At 50.2% G+C, this 22,876-nt stretch overlaps 1 protein-coding gene across 23 annotated transcripts in view; it reads left to right on the top strand.

The window, feature by feature from the left end:
* Window positions 1–22,876, top strand: part of LOC123051239 (vacuolar protein sorting-associated protein 54, chloroplastic) — a 37,572-nt gene that overhangs the window by 9,812 nt on the left and 4,884 nt on the right. For 18 of the 23 annotated variants that reach the window (XM_044474071.1, XM_044474070.1, XM_044474066.1 and 15 more), the window contains one exon: window positions 7–14,052. In XM_044474071.1, the coding sequence (XP_044330006.1) occupies window positions 2,313–3,320 (1,008 nt within the window). In that variant the 5' untranslated portion in view covers window positions 7–2,312 and the 3' untranslated portion in view covers window positions 3,321–14,052. Of the gene's footprint in view, window positions 1–6; window positions 14,053–17,598; window positions 17,824–18,083; window positions 19,308–22,876 lie in introns of those variants that run through there. The other 5 variants (XR_006423973.1, XR_006423972.1, XR_006423976.1 and 2 more) reach the window with 3 other exon arrangements.

Below are 22,876 nucleotides of genomic sequence, written 5' to 3' on the forward strand. Positions count from 1 at the left end.
CTGCAGAGAGATGTAAATGTGTTTTCAGTGCCACTAATGATGCAACCATCTGTAAGTTGGTTCTGCAAGTAAAGCAAGAGCTTGATGAACTTGACGATCTTCTTAATGCTGATTCAGTGGGTTTCAGCCATACCAGATGGAAGGTAAGTATTTAGCCAGTTTGACTTTGAACATGCTTTCATGTTTTCTAATATGTCGCTGCACTTAAATTACCCAAAATGCAAACAACATGTATGTACATTTGTCCTATTAGACTTATAACTGTTGTCAGGGAGTTATAGTTTACTGAGTATACAATTCCTTTATAGTGTGATTTTGTTTGTGTTGATGAATAGATCTGTACTTCACTTTTTAGAATCATGTATGTGGTTCGCTTGTCTCTGCTAGGCTGTTTGCTCTGTAATTGGATTTTGCGAGGTTTGTAGGACATGTGCTACTTTGTACCATGCTATGTTAATCATTACGTGGTTCTTTACATAGAGTACGTGTCATCTTGAGAACCTCCTAGTTTTCTTGAAGAACACATTGTCCTTTCATTTTTCTCGTATATGTTAGGAAATATGCAACTTATATTTTCAGGTGGCCATAGGCCAATATATATACATGTAGAGGTGCGGTACAATATGCAGAAAACAAAGAAGACATGTAATATATCCAGGTGTGTTGAGAGAAATCATGTGTGAAGATAATATAGTAGCGATAACCTCCTTTCAAGTCAAAGGGAGCTGGACCCTAGTCATCAGAGTTAACTGGAGTCTCGGCGGGCGCCATTGCAAATGGCGCCTCGGTAGGTGCCCCTCGGGATATCTCCGCGGCCAGCGCCGGGGACATCCGCGGGGGCGTCTTGCTCCGCGGCGTCTTGCTGGCCTCCTCCACCCCTGCTGTGCTGCGGGGAACGGCGACCGCCGCCGTCGGCCCTTCCCTCCGCCGGGCGAGGCCCTTCTCGAATACTCGCTAACAGTCTTCTCCTCTTCGGTATGTTTACCCCTTTCCGCCGCCCTCTCCTCGCCTACCATGGTTTGGCTGGGGGTCCTGCTGCCGGCGCCTCTGCCGCCGTCCACCGCCGTCGTAGCCCTGCTCAATGGTTGGATTGGCTCGCCCTTTGCTTACCCTTTAATTGTTCAGTTTAGCGACTGCTTATTCTCTTTTACCGTTGCTAATCGTAACATTGCTAGTTTCATTCTGTCGCTCGTGGGGATTAACTACAAGGGCTTAGTTGTTCGTTTCCTGGCTAATCCTCCCCCTGTTGGACTGCCTCTGCCTCGTCTTTTTGCTGCCCACACATCTCTCCTCTCTGCCCCTGAAACCCGGGCCTTTCAACCCCTGTCGTCATCCCCCTCTAATGCGACTTGGAGCGTCGACTGTGTTGCTGCCCCGCGTGCGAATCCGTACCTGGCCTATCCCGACGCGGGCCCGGCAACCTCAAACGTCACCTCCTCGTCGCGATCCTGCCTAACATCTACCCTACACATCTCCTGTAGCGTCGTCCGTGACACTTGCTTGGACGATCGTCCCCCCCCCCCCCCCCCCCCCCCCCCCGCCTGAGCTGCCACGTAGCTTGTCTAGTTTCGCTGTCACCCGCGCTACATCTCGGCCTCCCGTTTTGGATGTTTCAGCCACTGGTATCCTGCCTCTTCCTTTTGGCCCGCTGCAACTGGTCCAACTGGCATGCCGCTCCACGCCATCGCCGACTGCAGGGCGCATGCATGCTCCTCTGTGTTCGGCCAACCCGAGGCGCCCTGGTTTCCCTCCTCGCAGGCGGCGACCCATGCTTGATGCCTCTGCCCCTGGGATCCTGCCGCGGCCTCCGGGCCCGCTCTCGTGGTCAACTTCTCCCCATCGTCAGCCAGAGGTACACGACAGCCCGCCTTCTGTCAGGCCGCAAACCACGGGATGTGACAACGGCGAGGCCGAGGCCGCCCGCCTGACGTTGCCTCGACTGTCGCTCTCCCATGCCGGCAGCCCGCATGCAGGACCGTTGGCATCTTATGCCCATGCCCTTCTTGCTTCCTCTTATAGCATGCACCCCCATGCATGCGTCCACACAGCTCATCCCTCCCGCCTAAAAATCTCAACGCCATGAACCCTGCTTCCGATGCCTTGCTCTTGACCACCAAGTTCGCGACTGCCGAGACCCCGTGAGGTGTTGCCGATGCTGGCGTGTGGGCCACACCCAGCATGGGTGCACGGCTATTTTACCCCCAGCCAACCCCTTGCCTCTCCTCAACCCTGCGCCTGCCCTTGCTCCTAGCCCTCCTCTCGCACAACCTGCCTTGAGCTCTCCACCGCCTTCCCAGCCCGCTCCGGCTCCCATGGCTGACTTCATCCCCCTGGAGCTCACCTTCTCCGAGGACGAGCAGCCGCCGTCCCCTGCCCACGCATCCCCACCACGCATCTTTGCCTTCCCGGAGCAGACTGCGGCGGCGGAAGTCGACGATGAGGCTTTTGAGGAGGAGGACCCGGGCGAGGTTGAGTTCGAATCGGGAGAGGAATCCACTGATTCGGACGCAACCCAATCCCTTTTTCTCTCCTCTCCTCCTAGGCACTGTCGGGATTTCTCCAACGTTTTCATGCCTTTCACCCCCATTGAGCATTTCCAAAACCTCGCATACGCCATTGTCAACCCTCCTCACCCCTCCCCCCAAGCTTGTATCCGCCGTGCTCTGCAGACCAGGGCTGGCAACCGCCCTGTGATGATTCGGGCCTCCTCCTACGGGGTGGGGTTGGTCGTGTTTGGTTCGGCCTATGAGCGCGAAGTTTCCATCCTCAACAGTCCTCTTTCCTGCCCCATAAACACCGTTAGCCTTGTGTGTCACGAAGACACCGAAAACCGCTTCCTTTTCCGTCTTGGCACGGTCTCCGCCCTTCATATCGAGGATTTCCCTCTCGAGTACTGGTTTACTCCTACCATCATCAACTCCATTGTCCCTTTCGCATGTCCCATCGAGATTGACCCTGTTTGCCTTACCGGTGTGGACTACTCTGCTGTCCTAGTCTTCGTCAAGTCTTGTACCCTCACTGACGTCCCTCATACCATCCCGGTTCATGGCTTCTCCGGCCTCGGTGCTATTCCTCCGGTCCTTGTCATCCACTCCCAAGAGCTCCCGCCCGACCCTGCTTTCGCGGGCCTCGACTCCGACTCCGACAACAACGGTGGCGGTGGCGGGGACGACAGCGATGAGGGGAGCGGCGAGTTCCCCGGCGGCATGGACCTGAACCTGTCGGCCCCTTCCCCTCCACCAACCGACGATGCTGGAAAAGGCCACACTTCGGAAGGAGATGAAGCTGGAAGGCAAGAAGAGGGTGGCCCCGCGCAATGAGCTGTTGCTGCCGGCGGTGGAGTTCATGGAGCTTGCCGCTGAGGGCCCGCCGCCGCTCCCGCGCAAGGATGCTCTCCAGCTTGCCATGGCTTGTGGCGTTCCCGAGATCGACCTCAACATGGTGCCCGCCGGTGACGGCAAATTGGGGGAGCGTAGGTCCACAGCATGCCCACCTTGGATCTGCTGGAACTCTTTCCCTCAAATTAAAGCGTACCAGGGACATGGCAAAAAAGTGGTTGTCCAACAGAAGATCGCCTAAGATCATAGCCTTAAACTGCCATACCACTATCGATTTCCTGGATAAGCTGGAAGAGGCCAGGACGTTGTCGTCTCTCGAATCCGATCTTCGGCTTGCGATCAAGCTTTCGCTGCACCGCCATAATGCTGCCATTGCAGCCTACTGGAGGCAACGGGCAAAGGTTAAGGACTGCGTTTTCGGTGACGAAAACTCGGCCTACCTTCATATTTGTGCCTCGGTCAGACACCGAAAAAACCAAATCAAATCCCTTGAAAACAATGGCACTACCTTCACTGCGCATCGTGACAAGGAGGCTGTTCTTTTGAACTTCTTCAAAAACTTGGTGGGCGTAAGCCATCCTGTCTCCTTTTCTTTGATCTAGATAGTCTACTTCTCCCGAACTCGATTACTTCCGCTCAAGCTTCCAACCTCTCTGCTCCTTTTACTTTGGAGGAAATAAAGGCTGCTCTATGGGCCATTAAGGACGATGCAAGCCCCGGGCCTGATGGTTTTGGCCTCGCTTTTTACAAGAGCAACTGGGATCTTGTTAAATTGGATCTTCTCAATTTGCTTAATGATTTTCATGCTGGCTCAGCAGACCTTATGCATTTGAACACAGCTCACATCGTGCTCCTACCAAAGAAGTCTGACGCCGCTAAGCCAGAAAACTATCGCCGTTGAAGTTTAAACTGTGTTCCGTGAGGTTCCACGAGATTTGGGCTTATCAGAAGGGTGTTAGGCGATGTTATGCCAATCCTCACGAAGAAAGTCGCGTAGCGTGTTTTCCTGTTGGGGGTCCAGGCCTGTTCCAATTGAGGCTGTTTTGGACGGGTCCTCGGGGTGGACTCAGAATTTAATGATCTCGTCGCCGGGTTTGAACGATGTTGACTTCGAGCGCTTTGCGAGGATTACATCGTCTTTATCAACCTTTGCTGGCAGCTCGGATAATTCTTCGACTCCTAAGGCTTCGGCTTCGGCCTCCATGGCAAGGGTGCGATTTCGTCCTCGGTTCTAAACGACCGATTTGGGTTGCCGCAGACAGTGATGATATGTTTGGGCCTGGTCATCTTCTTCCGCAGAGAGAAGTCCACATTTTAACGCCAAATTGACCACTCGGTTTGATTTATAACCCTCGTCTTCGAAAATGGTCGGAATGCACCCTCTACTTACCATAAAGTTCAAAACACAACCCTGATTTCATTTTTTGGCTAATCAACTAGTTTCGACCAAAGTCAAAGCTGACTAGGCATGCCAACTCAGCAGCCAATGCCACACAAGCATCTAATCGAGTCTCTCTCTATTCATTTTTCCTCTATCAAGCCGTGACCCATGCTCTCAAAGTCTTCGCCGCATGGCACGCCTCACTTCCCCCACCCCACCCATGGCCGCCACCAACTTTGTCGCCGCTGAGCGGCGATCGTTGGTGGTGCCACACCGCCCCCATGCGAGGTTACATTCTTCTTTCAGTTCCTCTTGTTAGGGAATATGCACCTTGTATTCCCATAGGGCCATAGGCTGCGCTCTAGTCTGGGCCTTCGTAAAGAAATCTGCCAACTGTAACTTGGAAGGCACATACTGAAGAGCAATAACCTGATCCAGCACACCAGCGCGCACATAGAAAGCATTAACACCAATATGTTTGGTGAGCTCATGCTTCACAGGGTCGCGCGCAATGCTAATAGCACCTGTACTGTCAGACATGAGCATAGTAGGTGTAGTGATAGAAACACCAAAGTCCTGAAGTAACCACCATAACCAAGTCACCTATGCCGTCAAAAGAGCCATAGCTCGCAACTCAGCCTCTGCACTCGAACGTGAAACCGCAGTTTGCTTCTTCGTCTTCCAGGCAATGAGTGAACCACCAAGGAAAACACAATAAGCAGAAAGTGAACGGCGATCTGAGGGATCACTAGCCCAGGTAGCATTCGAATAGGCCCGAAGCTATAAGGAACCGGAGTGAGGAAATAACAGACGGTGAGAGATCGTGCCCGAAGTATCGAAGAACACGAAGGAGGTGACTATAGTGAACCAAAGTGGGGGCGTAGACAAACTGACTCAGAACATGGACCGGGTAGGAGATATCAGGACGAGTGACAGCTAGATAGACAAGACTCCCAACAAGATGATGATAACGCGTCGGATCAGGCAAGGGGTCACCATCAGTATCACGAAGGTGAACATTGAGCTCCATAGGAGTCTCAACAGTGCACTTATCAGTAAAAGCAGCACGAGCAAGAAGATCCTGGATATACTTTTCCTGAGAAATAGAAAAGCCATCAGAGGTAGAAGAGACCTCGATCCCAAGAAAGTAGCGAAGAGGGCCAAGATCAGACATAAGAAATTGCTCACTAAGACAAGCCTTCACAAAGGCAATATACTTGGGGTCGTCACCAGTGATGATCATGTCATTGACGTAGAGAAGAAGAGTCCGACCATGAGTTGAAAGATGGACAAACAACGCTGGATCATGAGCACTTGCTGAACAACCAACGACAGTCACCACAGAGGCAAAACGCTAACCAGGCGCGAGGGGCTTGCTTAAGGCCATAGAGAGAGCGACGAAGACGGCATACCATACCATCAGGAACAGAATACCTAGGTGGGGGCTGCATGTAAATCTCCTCACGCAGCTCACCTTTAGGAAAGACATTCGTAACATCAAGCTGAGATACAAACCGGTGTCGAACAGAGGCCACGACAAGAAGTGTGCGAACAGTGGTCGTATGGGCCAAAGGAACAAAAGTCTCATCGTAATCACAACCATGCTCCTACTGAAAACCACGAGCCACAAGACGAGCTTTGTAACGCTCAAGAGAACCATCAGAGTCTTAACCTTGTAGACCCACTTACAAGTGATTGGACGAACACCAAGAGGAAGAGAAACAAGGTCCCACGTGCTGGTACGGTCAAGGGTAGAAAGCTCCTCTGCCATCGCAAACTGCCATTCGGGATGAACAACAGCTTGACGATAAGAAGTCGGCTCAAGAACAGCAGCACCGGCACTTGGAAAACCAAGGCGATCAAGAGGAGGAAGCGGACGAGGACGCAAGCCATAAGTAGGCTGAGAGGACGAAGATGGCACATCATAAGTAGATGGCTCATCAATAGATGCATCCACAACACGTGGACGACGAGTATAATACTGAGGAGATGGAAGAATTCGAGGAAGAATCTCTAAGGTAGACTCGGGAGATGGAGATGAAGAAGTCATCGGGGATGAAGGTGCAGAATCCGGTGACAGGCGAGGTGAGGAAACCATGGGAGAGGGTGACGGTGGATCGACAATAGGCGGAGAAGCAGGGTGATAGGTGTGTCAGGAAAAGTGAGGAAAGAGAGATCCTCAACTGAAAAGGTCGAGGAAGATGGTTGCGGGTAGAAGGGACGAGATTCATCAAAAATCACATCCTGAGAAATACGCATCCAACAATCGATAGGATCCCAACAATGATAGCCCTTATGCTCATGACTATAGCCTAAGAAGACACACTAAACGGACTGAGCGGTCAGTTTGGTGCGTTCACGGGGGGCAAGAAGAACATAGCAAACGCAACCAAACAAACGAAGCGCCGAATAATCAGGAAAACGATCAAAGAGACGCTCAAAGGGAACACCACCTTGTAGAGTAGCGGATGGCTGAAGGTTGATGAGATAGGTGGAGGTGGAGACAACCTCGGCCCAAAAATGAGACGGAAGAGAGGCGGCGATCATCAACGCATGAGCCGTCTCAAGAAAGTGACGATGCTTTCGCTCAGCCACACCATTCTGTGCGTGAGCACCAGGACAAGAGAACTGAGAAAGAGTCCCCTGCTCAGCAAGAACACCGCGCAACATCTTGGAAATATACTTGCCAGCGGAGTCAGCACGAAACACGCGAATGGGCGAAGAGAACTGCGTGTGAACCATGGCAGCAAAACGCTTGTAGATGGACAAAACCTCACTGCGAGAAGTCATAAAATAAAGCCAAGTGTAACGAGAGAAATCATCTATGAAAATAATATTAGTATTGATGGCCCTCTTTCGAAGCGAAGGGAGCCGAACCCCATACATCGGAATGGACTAAATCAAAAGGACCTTGAGGCACTGACTCACTAGTGGGGTAAGGTAACTGAATCTGTTTGCCAAGCCTACAACCCTGACACTCAAAAGAGACATCTCCTGAGACAGACCTCGACGAACTAAAGATGACAAACGAGAACCATAAAGATGTCAAAGTCGATGATGCCAACCCCAAGGTCTAACTAAAGACATCTCCTGAGGCAGCGGAAGGAACATGAAGCTAGTTAACTAAAGACCCCGAGGTCACGGCGGCGAGGGCCAACCCCAACCAAAGTGTGCGTGCGACGATCCTGAATAGAACAAGAGTCAACGTAACAGGTTCATGGTAAGTCGAGGAACATGTGCCACATCAGGAATAGAATAAGTGGTAAGATTGCCTTGACTAGCAACAAAAAGAGGAGTACCATCAGCAGTGAGTACATGAACAGGAAAAATCAAGCGATCTAAGAGAGGACAAATTGGAAGAATGAGAAGACATATGAAAAGAAGCTCCGGAGTCCGGAACCCATGGGGATGTACCTGACTGTGTAGTGGGTGGTTGCTCACTGCGGGAAGCATTAGTCACAGAACCTGCAGTACCCGTCGAAGAACCTGAAGCGGCAAGCTCACACTTAAGTCTTGGAATATCCTGCTCGGTCAAGGAAGTGGCTGAAGATGTCAAAGTAGAAGTCCCTGAAGATGATGTCCGCGCCTTACGCATGTGTCACTTCTTCTGGAAGCACTGACTCAACATGACCATCCTTGTTACAGTAGCTACAGTGAGGACGAGAGCGGCCCTGACCGCCAGTAGGAGTCGGCGGAGCACTGGAGCGAGGATTAGTCGGTGCAGCATGCGGCAGAGTAGGAGCTCGAGTAGCAAGCACAAAGGGAACCTCAAGTAAAGCAGCACCACATCAGCGAGTCTCCTCAGCACGAATCTTTGAAAGCGCCTCCATGAGAGAAATACGGCCATGAGCAAACAACTGAGCGCGCCGGGGCTCCAACTCCTTACGGAGCCGAGACAAGAACTCGTAGACACGATGAAACTCCAAATCAGCCCGCACAGCCTGGCAACATTGACAAGTACGACAACAAGCACTGCGGAGAGAATCAAGCTCAGAACTCTGTGCATAGAAATCATAAACAGTGGAGTCACCCTGCTGAAGAGCAAGCTCCTGGCGGACAACAGACAGGTATAAGGCATCACCAGAGGGCTGATAGCGCTGACGAAGACGGGTCCACATCTCAAATACGGTAGGGAGGCCCAAGAACTCAGAGGCAAACTGAGGTAGAACGCTAGTAGTGAGAACAGCTGCGGCACGAGCATCATCATCAAGCCACTGAGTATAAGCAGACAAAGCCTCATGATACGTGTGAAGAGCCTCCTCATAAGTCAAAACTTGCTCATCATAAGCACGAACGACAGCATCATCAGCAAGCTTAGCTGCATCCTTCGCAGCCTGAGTAGCATTCGCAACAACCGGTAGTGTCGGTGGAGTAGGGGCCACAGGAGGAACCGAGCACGGCGGACAGCGGACCTCGCCAAGAAGAACGCCCCATAGACGAATGCCACACATATGAATGCGCATGAAGCCAACGAACTTGATGTTGGTGCCATCAAAATTCACCGGGCAACGAGGAACTGCAACATAGCCTGATGTTGTAGACATTTTTCTTTTTTTGACTTTTTTGGCAATCACTGGGCAGACAACAGTACAGAAAGAGGGTCCTGGCGGTCAGTGCTCGCTGCAGCAGCAGATTGATGGGACGAGAGCCAACAGCAGAGACGAGCCGGAGGTGGTGGAATCCGGCGAGGGGCGGCCAGACTAGACGAGGGCGACTAAGACCGGCGACTGGCGGCCAAATCCGGTGAGGGGCGGCCGGACCGGACGAGGGCGACGAAGACTAGCGACCGTATCCGGCGAGGGGCGGCGAAAAACAGGGCTTCGGAAGATCGATCGCAGGCGAAGGCTCTTGTGGCTGGCTTGATCTGGATCGATCGCTGGAGGCTGCGATCTGGACGGGAGGGAGTTGAACGGCAGCGTCACTGCAGGGAAGGAGACGAGCGGCCTTGGGTTGACCGGCTGCTACGATGGAGAGAAAAAGCAGCGGCGGCGGCCACAGAGGATCAATAGCACGAGTTGCAGTGTGCAAAAAATTGACCTAGCTCTAATACCATGTTAGGGAATATGCAACTTGTATTCTCAAAGGGCCATAGGCCAGTATATATATACATGTACAGGTGCAGGAAATATGCAAAAAAAACTTATACGATGGGGTAAATACGAAAGGCTACATGGCTATATATATAGTACTCTTAACACCTCGTATCCTCTAACCCAAGCCACACCACCAGGTAGAGGGGATGGACCTGCTCCTATCCCGACAGGGCACTCTCCACCTTGACAGCCACTCCACCGCCAAGGCTGGGCCCTGCCTCCATGCCATGGGGCCTCCGCTTGCTCTATCTCTGATCAGCCCGACCCCTCTCGATCGCATTTGCAGCAACACCCTATGTGGCATCGCCCTCTCTTGCCCGCGCCTCCACGAAATGGACGCTGACGCCCTTGTCTCGAACAGAACAATTTACTCAGTGCCCAAGGGTGTACATATACACAAAGCACATGCAGGTACTCTAACTAACGCTAACTTCTGTCGTAGCTATCTCCTAATATCTAGCTGCATGGGATCGTGCGCACATGTATATCTCATCTAGTTACAGAGATGCAACGACTAGTAGAGCTACGTGCAAGCATGCATGCCATGTTGACCTGTAGATGCATTCCAACACTATCCACGGGGAAGGACACAGCTGGCCATCGTTGTTCGGTAGGGAAGGACGATGCCGGGGAGCAGCGGGAAGTCGTGGAGGTGGGTGGGCTCTCGACTGAGCGGTTCGAGGCATGCGTCATGCAATCAGGCGGTGTGAGGCATGCGGGTGAGCCGAGCAAACCGCGTGGCCGCTAGCGGACAACTCTGGAGGTGGGTACGCACGTGGCAGGGCAGTGCGACACGCATGGCCTGCGGCGAGGAATGGTGGGAGGATGGCGAGGAAGATAAGTGATGTTTAGAGGGGTACACGAGCAATCCCATGAGCGATGATCTAACTATCATTAGATCCCTTGTTGGTAGAAGATGAAGTAGGATGAGCCATAAGCTTATCAGCAGCGAGCTTCTCAGGAGCGATTCCGAGCCGGCCACCAATGCGTTGAATATCACGCGAGTATGGGGTAGCGCACCAGACGGAGCAACATCTTTGTCAGTAGCTTGGTTCAGGCATGGAGAAGGCTTCGGCGTTGCAGACGAAGTCTTGCACTTCTTAGAAGGACGAACAAATGGCTTCTTCATCGGGCTAGGCTTGATCACAGCAGGTGAGCTCTTAGAACCATCACGAAGAGCACTAAGCCGAGCACTGCGACGAACCCGAGACTCCACCAGAATCTTAGCGTTAGTAGCTCCAACAACTTTACGGGACCACCCTTTTGGCTGCTTCACTGGTACAACATGCTTCACTGGTAGAACAAAGAAAGTGAAGTTCATGGGAGCAGGAACATCCTAAATGGGGCAATCAACAACACCAAAATCAAAACAGAGCGAGTGAGCCACATGTCTCTTCACTGGAGAAGAACGTCTGATAGGAGAAACAGAACGCCTCTGCTAGAGCTCGACAGAAAGCGGGAACTGAAAGGCCATAGCATCTCCACTAGGATCTCTTGGTTAGCACAATTGGACCAACATGAGACATAAAGATCGATTAGGAACTTTAGCAACCCACATGAGCGGCATCAACCGCTCAAAGTTGCGATGCAACTGCATCACAGGAGGAAGAACCGGGCCAAAACTATAATTACTCGGCCAAGCTGAATCACTGGCTGAGCACCTGGAGGCTGATACAGAACCAAAGCACCGTGCTATTGTGCCTCAAGAACACCATTGTTGATTGAATTAATAGAGCCATCTGAAACCTGACGGACCATGGATTCCTGGGAGGGCTCCTACACAACTTGTAGCTTGTTTTCAACCTCCACATAAACTTGCTAGTTGTGGTTATTTGCAGGTGAGGGAACGTCGTTCCACCCAATCTCAGGAAACTCTGTCATAGCCCAGTTGTTATAAAATGCATCTGCCCTGGAAGCGAGTGAGGGTTACCCTTAAACGGCACGAGATCCTTATTAACCAGAAAAACATCCGCAAAATCAGTAGACAACACATAGACTGGCGTAGTCCAAGAAATCCTGGTTGCTCTGGAATCCTCATAGGCTCATACTCTTGATATACCATATCTCTAGGAACAAGTGAAGGAGCAGGGAAACAAACATATGCCAAAGTGTGTACAAGCCTAGGATCATTCTCGTAGCAGCCATGGAAAGGTCAATGGTATTGATAGCATTTGAGATGTACTCTCTACGATGGCAATCCAACAAAATCGCAAGGATCATTATCGAACCACAACGAAAACCATGTGTAGCCCTATAATTGATCCCTTCATCATGCGGAATAAATCTGACAAAACAACCGTTCCCCAAATTGAAAGGAGGATGATCTACCATAGTATGCCTACCCGCAGGGCTACGGAATCAAAACAGACCGACACCTTGAATCCATGGTTGAGCATCTAAAATATCCCTCCCTAGATTGTTAACAACAAAGTCACAACCAAATTGCGGAAGTGGAACACTTCCTCAGGAAGCGGCGATGGTTCGACAATGGCGATGGCGAACTCCTCATGCCTCCTGTTTGGCGCCATGGCCGGCAAGAAGAAAAATCTGAGGCAGCCAGAGTGGCCCACCGTTAATGATGTTGAAGCCTGGTGGTGTGAACTCTTCAGGATCAAGCTCGAAATTGGCCATCTGCCCGAGAGGATTAGACTTTCGAGGAAGGGGAGATGGCGAAGAGGGCAAAGGAGGTGACAACTCGATGGGACTTGACATTGGTCGAATAGCAAGGCTTTGGTGGAAACTTGAGGCGTCGGGTGAGTTAATCCTGGTAGACTGACTTGGAGAAGTTGCATTAAGCTTGAGGACCCACCTAACACCCATTGCAGGTGCAGATACAGTGCATGATTTTGCTTTGTGGCCTTTGCGAAAACAAGATGACATTTTATTTGGTTGGTGCATGAGACAGAAAAATGTGACATAGAAAAACACTTCTGCCATTTCCAAAACCGAAAAGCAATGTCCTCGACAACTGATTCCAAACCATCCGAATCATTAGAACTAACATCAGCCGGAGAATTATCGACAGGTTGGGCTGAGCCCAATGGGGAAGCCACGACGTCGGGAGTAGCAGGATCCGCAGCATTATCAGACGGGTCAGGGGACACGGCCCGCTCAGGTGAATCGGTAGCAACGGATGGTCCAGGACCAGCGGGAGGACAAACCACAGCAATAACAGGTGGGTTAGGGACCGCACTAGGCGAGACCACAAATTCAGTAGATAGGATGGAAACTGTGCTAGGTAGGACCACAATCTCAACAAATGGGCCGGGAACAACGCTAGGCAACCATTGTCTCAAGTTAAGAACTCGAGGTTTGAAATGGAAGGGTTCCCGCCAATCACGAGGGAAGGCTGATCAAGTTGCCGGAAAGAACCAAAAGTGATGTGCGGCTTGCCTTCGTCCACTAAAGAGTGACCGACGGTCAAAGAAGGAACCGGCAAACGTTCCTAAGGTCGAAGATCATAGCCGGCCATAAGACATCCATCAATTTTAGCTTGAACAACCGTAAAGCAATAACCTTTCTTTTGGGTTTCATCTCCAGAAGAGTGGCTGAGTTTTCATGTTGGCTCGCCAAGCCTATCACAACCCTCCTCCTTTACCCGGGCTTGGGACTGGCTATGTTGAGATAACATAGGCGGAGCAAGCATCAGGGATCAGCTTTGAGCACTATCTTTTTGCCCTGGTGATGGATGAGGTCACAAGGGATAAACAAGCAGATATCCCATGGTGTTTGCTCTTTGCGGACGATGTGGTGCTAGTGGACGATAGTCGGATGGGGGTAAATACGAAGTTAGAGTTATGGAGAGAAACCTTGGAATCGAAAGGGTTTAAGCTTAGTAGAACTAAAACCGAGTACATGATGTGCGGTTTCAGTACTACTAGGTGCGAGCAGGAGGTTAGCCTTGATGGGCAGGTGGTGCCTCAGAAGGACACCTTTTGATATTTGGGGTCAATGCTGCAGGAGGATGGGGGTATTGATGAAGATATGAACCATCGAATTAAAGTCGGATGGATGAAGTGGCGCCAAGCTTCTGGCATTCTCTGTGACAAGAGAATGCCACAAAAGCTAAAAGGCAAGTTCTACAGGACAGCGGTTCGACCCGCAATGCTGTATGGCGCTGAGTGTTGGCCGACTAAAAGGCGACATGTTCAACAGTTAGGTGTGGCGGAGATGCGTATGTTGAGATGGATGTGTGGCCACACGAGGAAGGATCAAGTCCGGAATGATGATATACGAGATAGAGTTGGGGTAGCACCAATTGAAGAGAAGCTTGTCCAACATCGTCTGAGATGGTTTGGACATATTCGGCGCAGGCCTCCAGAAGCTCCAGTGCATAGCGGACGGCTAAAGCGTGTAGAGTATGTCAAGAGAGGTCGAGGTAGACCGAATTTGACATGGGAGGAGTCCGTTAAGAGAGACCTGAAGGATTGGAGTATCACCAAAGAACTAGCTATGGACAAGGGTGCGTGGAAGCTTGCTATCCATGTGCCAGAGCCATGAGTTGGTCGTGAGATCTTATGGGTTTCACCTCTAGCCTACCCCAACTTGTTTGGGACTAAAGGCTTTGTTGCCTGACCCCAAAGATGGAAAAAACATATGAATTACGGGTAAGAGTAAGACCGAAGATCAAGAATGATAAAACCAACCTGCTTGCACGAAACATTGAATGAGAAGACCCTTTCCTTAATGCATGAGACCAGTAGATCAATCACATAACCACCAATAGCTGCTTCCAAGTAGCCGCCACCTTCATTAAGACGAAAAGAGTGCCTGCTGAATGAAACCACCATGGTTAAATGCCCAGACTCATCTGAGGGTTGGATCATAGATCCATAGCAATCGTACACCTTTTCTGCAAAGGCCGCACGAGGAGAACAATCCAGATCCAAGGTATATCCCATATGAGAAGTAATCCAAGATGGTAGTCCACAAGAAGCCCAGAGAACACCGAAGAAGATGACCGGGGAGGTTATGGAAAGTAGTGGCTAGGGGTGGGGTGTTAGGGAGGTGGAGGCGCCATCCTTTTTTACTCGTTGAATAGACCGTTATCCAAGTCTCCAACTACAATCGCAACTCGGTTGTCTGATTGGCAAGAGCAAAGGTTGAATGATAGCTTGCACATCAAAGGATTTCGTCACAAAAACAAAATGGAGAAGATAGCAAACTCAAGTGTTAACTTAACAATAGTTTTTACAATTTCTACTCGGCATTTAGGGGGCCTTCCTTGCTACACTTTAATCTACTCTATATGTGCTCCCAGGGCAGTACTTGACAACATGGAAGGCATATGCCTGGATGATGGGAAAAAGTGTTTGTACCTTCACAAGCACACCCTCATCATCGGCCAGCGTCGACTAGACGACAACCTGCACGTTGGCGTCCGGATGGTGCAACACCAGTAATGCTAGCACCATCCAAGGCCCCTCGTAGGGAACCGATTGTTGCCACCGGGGAACTCGAAAGGTGCCTGCTTCAGCTTGTTTGAGAGGGCAAAGATGCTGGTGGTTGGCTGCTCGTCCGGCCAGAGGGTGGCGCACACCTCCTGCATCGACGCCTTCGCCATCTTCAGCAGCTTGACACCTTGGCGCATGCGACCTAGAAGGGCCACGATCTCATCCTTGTTGACGACGTCGACAAGAAGGCATTGGGCGCTTCAAGCGTTGGGTTGTTGAACTTCCGAAAGTGGAGCACAGCTTGCCTCACCTTGTTCGCCAGGCCTAGGAATGCATCTACAGTCAATCAATATGCAAAGAAATCAGACAAAGCGAAAAGACTAGAAGGATTCGACAAGAGTCGCACACATACCCTCCATCGCCTGCCGGGCCACCTGGATCTTGGCCTTTAGTGTGGGCTTTCTCTCATGGGTCCTCTGGACGGCCTGCTGCAAGCTCTTAGCCATTCCCTTGTGCGACTTCTGCTCCTTTAGGTCATGCAATGGTTGCGGAGGCCATCCAACTTGACCTTCATGTCGTCATGGAGACCTTTCTGGAGTCGGGTGTTCCCCCGAGCTCCTGGATGGTTGGCTTTTGGGATTCAGTGCTCTTCGTCAGCGTCTCAACAACCTTCTTGAGCGCCTTCGCTTCCCGAGTGGCTTTGCTGGCAAGTCGAATTGGTCCTCAAACTCCTTCTGCTCTACCTCCATCCTCTCTTTCGCTACCTCCATGGTGATGGAGCCAGTGAGCTACTTCCAAAGGCGAGCGACAATGTGAACACTGTGCTTTAGGAATTCAATTACTAAAGCATGCTAATCTATGGTATGCCAGAAAAAAAAGCATGCTAATAACCACACTAATACGGTCCCGGCAGAGCCTGTATTATTACACTATTGTGGTATCAAAATGTCAGATCATGAATACTTAACCTAAAAGGTTCCCTAATAGTATAAAAACAATATAAGTTCCTAACTTTCTATAATTGTTCAAAAAATTGGTTGGTGATTAAGACTTAGATTACCTAAAAAAAGTTCCCCTTGAATTCAAAAAAGATTCCAAAAAATGGATCCATGTGTATACATGGTATCAACATTTAATTTTGTTACTAATTGCTAATGAACTCGTTGCAGTGCAATTAGACAAAAGAAAGACTAATCAATGGCAAACCTAAAAGACGCTACACGGATCTCAAAGCCAGATCTGATGGAAGCTGGAGAGGTGGTATAGCCCCCGGGTGGCAAAGACATAATAATCATCCAGGAAGCCGCCAATGCCTGAACCAAAGACGCACCATCGCCGAAATCAGCTTTGTGAGCCCGCTGCAAAAGGCAAGGCGTTGTCGATATGGTGCGTCGCCTGGGGGCCATCCCCGTGCACCTTGGTCCTAGCTCCATTCCTCCGCCCGACAAAGTCGAAGGAGAGTCGCCGGACCTGCCGTGTTGAACTATGAACCCTGCATCGGTCCACCACACCCCCCTCCCGCCATCGTAGCCGCCACTATGACGACCAACACCGGCTAATACACTCATGTACAATCTTCCAGTTCCATGGAGGTGCCGGAGAACAAAAGCCACCAAGGGGTCGCCGCCGACACCACTCAGGCTGACCACCTACCAGACCCAAGGGCCGTCGATGACACGGAACAACACGATGAAGCGGGACTTGAAGGAATTTATTAGCTGCCATCAACAAAATCGTTAGACCCAAGACCACGGTCGGCAGAATTCTAGCTACGCAAGCCCATTTAAGCCTACAACTATACAGACTGCACGTGGGGTCCGGCGACTCCCTCCAACCAACGACCGTGAGGTTGCTAGAGGAAAGGAGCCACCGGAGACAGCGCAGGTAAATTGGGCGCCTGGAGCGCAACTAGTCACCTCGCTTTCTCTCTTCGAGGAGTAGGGGAAAGCGAATTCTCTCAGTCGATCGACTTATTACACAAGACATGGGGTAAAGGAAAGAGACATAGCATAACAAGGACTCCTAGACAAATAGTAATATCCCCCCTCCCCCCAGCACACATTTGAAGACACTTAAAAAAAGATAATCCGAAATTCGTGTCTTGAGACGGTCATCGTAGCATGAAGAATCTTCCGAACCTGTCGAGTCAAGCCGGAGGGGGTAACACGAAGATGGCACATCAGAGGAAGACTCCGCATCAATAGAAAATAAAAGAGAAGTAGCAAAGAAGTTGAATTGTCAAAAGAAGATTGCGCACAAAATCATAGCCCAAGAAAACTGGCGGCGAAAGTTGCTCGGCGGCAAGAGATTGAGCGTAGAGCGACAAGGCAAAAGAAAAGGCCACAATAATCCTATAGAGAAGGCTACCATGTCACAAGTTCTCTTTTTTGTAGTTATTCAGTGAGGGACAATTCGATATGGCTACCATGTGCTTCGAGAAGGCTGGTGATGCACACAGAGAAGTGCACAAGAGCTGCCGGACTTCTAGCCACGGCTGACCGTGTCATCTCAACAAATTTGGAGCTGGGCAAGGCTTCATTGCAAACAACATCAGAGATTGACAGAGTCCATGAAAGCTGCTAATTGCTATATCAAATTAGGTGACTACAAAAGAGCAGGTCTGCCAACTCTCCATAATTTACAAGCTGTATCCGTACTTGAGATTTCATCATTTCATAATGTTTTACAAATGACATGTTGTTCTTAAAGATTAGCCATACAAGTAAATGTCATCGAATCTCAAAACATTTTTTTTGGAAATGGCATCCCTGTATAAATTACAGAAATGCCAATTTTTATAGCTTTCATATGGATAGTTTACCTTACACCCCACGAAGCTCTGTCTGACTAAACATTGTGTTCCTTTGCATTGCCATAGGTATGGTCTATATGCAAAAATGTGGTACTTCCAGTTCTGGACTTGAGGATGCTGATGATTATTTTGCTATCGCTGAATGCTGGTCGGAGGCAGTGGAGTGTTCTTCAAAGCTAAATGTTACACCAAGTGTTTTCCATGTGCTCGAAAGGAAAACAATTATGCAATCTGGAGGAGGAACATTTGCTTCAGAATTCAAAATCCTTGAGGTTTCTGCAATTAGAACAAAGTATCTGGATAATTGTGCTCAAGATTATTTTGAGCGTGTCGTCATAAAGCATAGGATGGCTTTTATTAAAGCTTTCAGCTCTATGGATCATGTACGGACATTCCTAAATTCTACGAATCTTGTTGATGACTGTCGAGTTTAGAGATGGAAATGTATAATTTCCTAGAAGCTGCAGGAATAGCAAAGCATAAAGGAGATGTCTTGCTGGAGGTAGACATGCTCGAGAAGGCAGATTTGTTTAAGGATGCAACAGGGCGTCTCCATATCATTGTGGATTCTCTGTGGTCTTCAAATGGTAGAGGTTGGCCTCCCAAAAGATATGCAGAAAAGTGACAGTTGCTTGCAAAAGCCAAAGAGATGGCGAAAAAGGTCTTTCTACTGTTTTGTTTTGCGTGGAAGCTGATGCACTGTCAGATGTGAATAAGTCTCTACCCAGTTTAAATCGCACATTGGTTGAGGGCAGAAATGTCCAAACTATTGGTTGAACTTGTTGCTTCCGGTTTGATTCTTGATGTTCATCTTCATTCTTGAGCCTCTGGATACAATATATAGAATTAGGGCCAGGATCTGAATATGAAAACAGTAGTAAAGATATGCTGGCCTCTAACCAGATGTCACCCCAAACTCTGTTTTATGTTTGGAATCACTGGAAGTTGATCATAATCAAAGTACTGTCTCATCTTCGCCACACCGATGGTCCAGAATTAAATGATTATGCAGTTATGTATGAAGATCTTTGCGCCAAGTACTTTGGATTGAGAAAAGATGGTGAAGTTGACAGATATGTGGTGCTTAACATCAATGCAAGTTGGCTTTCTATTGCTGGCAGAAATTCTTTGCAGCAAGACGGCAACAGATGTTTATTGGGTGTCCCTCAGTGTCATTCATGTGCTCAGTGTTTCTGGATGAATGAGCTGTCTTCTGTTGGTTTCAGTGTACTTAAGAAGTTGGAGTCCGCTGTCGAAATTTCTCTGAAGCCTGCATCTTCATATACACTGGTGAGAACTATCCTTATCATAAATGAGATAGCAAAGTTATTCGAAGAACCACAGTTCAGTATTCCAAAAAGTTCTAAGAAGTTCAGAAGCTTTTTTATTCTCTGTGAGTGTCGCTTCTTCGAGTTAGTTTTCCTTGTGTGGAGAGATGGGACAATGGGGAGCCTCTTGTGTCTACTTGACTCACCAGCTGCATATGAATTGATTGCTGATTCTCTTAGTGCAAATCTTTGCCCGGTAAATAAAAACTTAACTCATGGGCATCTTGGGAGAACAACCATGCTTGTGCTTCATGCAGCACACTTGGGCGAAGCGCGACTTTCATGACTACTACAGTACCTGGACAATAGTTCTGAGTAGGCAGATTTTTTCTGATATTTGCAGTGATTTCAAGATAGCTGGCTTCGCCACTGGGTGCGTGTGTCCGTGCTGCAGCGTGTGTGTGTGTGTGTGTGTGTTGTGTGTGCGCGTGTGTTGCTGATGCGTGTTAGAGTTATAATATAAGTCATGTATACCCCTTTGTATTTATCCCGTTGTATAAGGGGTTTCCTGCATATGTACCACACCTGTACGTATATATATATCGGCCTATGGCCTCATGGGAATACAAGTTGCTTATTCCTAACATGGTATTAGAGCTAGGTCAATTTTTTGCACGCTGCAACTCGTGCTGATCCGTCTCGATCGAAGCCGCCGGCTCCCTCTCGCTTGAAGTTTTCGTCGCCGCTGCCTCTCCTCTCGATCTCTCCTCCCGATCGGCGCTGTGTGGATCGCCACGCTAGGCTGGGCCGCTCCCTCTCCTCCACGCCGGGCTGCCCCGTCCTCCCTGCTCGATCGAAGTCGCCGGCTCCCTCCCGCTCGAAGTTCCCGATCGGCGCTGTGTGGATTGCCACGCTGGGCTGGGCCACTCCCTCTCCTCCACGCTGGGCTGCCCCGTCCTCCCTCCTGCTCACAGCCGTGCACCCAGTCGCCAACATGAACGGGCTCAGCCTACGCGATTGTTGATCGCCGTGATTCCCGTGCCAGATCCCGCTTCCAGCCGCCGTCCTCGTCCGGCTTTCTGCTGATTTCGGATCTTTGCTAAAAAAAACATGTCTGCTGCATCAGGCTACGTTGCTGTCCCTCGCTGTCCGGTGATCTTCGATGGTACCAACTACACCGAGTTCGCTGGCTTCATGCGCATTCACATGCGTGGCATTCGTCTCTGGGTGTTCTTTCTGGCGAGGTCTGCTGTCCGCCACGTCCGGTCCCTCCGGTGGCCCCTACTCCGCCGACTCCACTGGTTCTTCCTCCGGACGCTACTCAGGCCGCCAAGGATGCGGCTAAGATTGCTGATGAGGCTGCTGATCGTGCCTATGATGAGAGGGCTTTGGCTTATGAGGAGGCTCTTCAGACGTATCATGGTGCTTTGTCTGTTTACACCCAGTGGCTTGATGATGATGCTCGTGCTGCAGCTGTTCTCACTGCTAGTGTTCTGCCTCAGTTTGCTTCTGAGTTTCTGGGTCTTCCTACTGTCTTCCAGATGTGGACCTGTCTTCGTCAGCGCTATGAGCCCTCTGGTGATGCCTTATACCTTTCTGTGGTTCGTCAGGAGCATGCTCTTCAGCAGGGTGACTCTACTGTTGATGACTTTTATGCACAGAGTTCTGCTATCTGGCGCCAGCTTGATTCTCTCCGCAGTGCTGGTTGTCGTACTTGCCCCTGCTGTCAGGCTGTCCAGGCCGATTTGGAGTTTCATCGCGTCTACGAGTTCCTGTCTCGGCTCCGTAAGGAGTTTGAGCCCCGGCGTGCTCAGTTGCTTGCTCGTGGCCGTATTTCTCTCATGGAGGCGCTTTCAGAGATTCGTGCTGAGGAGACTCGCCTACGTGGTGCTGGTTTGCTGGAGGTTCCCTCTGTGCTCGCTACTCGGGTTTCTTCCACTCCGCCGGCTGCACCGCCCCATTCTCGCTCGAGTGCTCCGCCGCTCTTGCCCACTCCTTCTGGAGGCTCAGGTCGCCCCCGTTCACATTGTGACTACTGCAACAATGATGGTCATATTGAGTCCCAGTGCTACACCAAGCGGAAACACCTGCGCAAGGCGCGATCATCCTCCTCAGGGACTTCGTCATCTCCCTCGCCAGCTTCAGCCATTGCTTTGACTGAACAGGATATTCTGAGACTTAAGCGTCTGCTCGCGGCTTCAGGTTCTTCCTCGACGGGTACTGCTGGTTCTGTGACTGATGCTTCCCGCACTGAGCACCCGCCCTCTACACAGTCAGGTACATTCCCATGGGTTCTGGACTCTGGAGCTTCTTTTCATATGTCTTCTCATTCTTCCGCTTTGTCCTCTCTTCGCTCGCTGGATTCTCCTGTTCATGTCTTTACTGCTGATGGTACTCCACTTTCTGTTGCTAGTAGAGGCCATCTTTCCACTCCTTCTATTCTGTTCCTGATGTTGCTCATGTTCCTCGACTTACCATGAATCTGTTTTCTGCCGGTCAACTTACTGATTCTGGTTGTCGTGTCATCCTTGATGTTGACTCTTGTTCTGTCCAGGATCGTCGCACGCACACTCTGGTTGGGGCTGGCCCTCGCCGCCGTGATTCTCAGGGTCTTTGGGAGTTGGACTGGCTTCATGTTCCTTCCGCTGCCACTACCATCGCCAGTCCCTCCGCTGCTGTCGCCTCTGTTACTGGTTCCTTCAAGCAGTGGCATCATCGACTTGGTCATCTGTGTGGTTCTCGGTTATCGTCTTTAGTTCGTCGAGGTCTTCTGGGGTCTGTCTCAGGAGATGTCTCTTTAGAGTGTCAGGGTTGTCGTCTTGGCAAGCAGATTCAGTTACCATATTCCCATAGTGAGTCAGTGTCTAAGCGTCCTTTCGATTTAGTCCATTCTGATGTATGGGGTCCGGCTCCTTTCGCTTCGAAAGGTGGTCATAAATACTATATTATTTTCATCGATGATTTTTCTCGTTACACATGGCTTTATTTCATGACTTCACGTAGTGAGGTGTTGTCTATTTATAAGCGTTTTGCTGCCATGGTTCATACTCAGTTCTCTTCACCCATTCGTGTTTTTCGTGCTGACTCCGCTGGTGAGTATATCTCTAAGATGTTGCGTGGTGTCCTTGCTGAGCAGGGTACTCTTGCCCAGTTCTCTTGTCCTGGTGCTCATGCTCAGAATGGCGTGTCTGAGCGCAAGCATCGTCACCTTCTTGAGACGGCTCGTGCGATGATGATCGCTGCCTCTCTTCCGCCTCATTTTTGGGCCGAGGCTATCTCCACTTCCGCCTATCTCATCAACCTTCAGCCGTCCGCTGCTCTGCAGGGTGGTGTTCCTTTTGAGCGTCTTTTTGATCGTTCTCCCGATTATTCGATGCTTCGCTTGTTTGGTTGTGTTTGCTATGTTCTTCTTGCCCCTCGCGAACGCACCAAACTGACCGCTCAGTCTGTTGAGTGTGTCTTCTTAGGCTACAGTGATGAACATAAGGGCTATCGTTGTTGGGATCCTATCGGTCGTCGGATGCGTATCTCTCGAGACGTGACTTTTGATGAGTCTCGTCCTTTCTTTCCACGCCCATCTTCCTCGATATT

The sequence above is a fragment of the Triticum aestivum genome, chromosome 2D (genome assembly GCF_018294505.1).
Source record: "Triticum aestivum cultivar Chinese Spring chromosome 2D, IWGSC CS RefSeq v2.1, whole genome shotgun sequence".
Classification (NCBI taxonomy): domain Eukaryota; kingdom Viridiplantae; phylum Streptophyta; class Magnoliopsida; order Poales; family Poaceae; genus Triticum; species Triticum aestivum.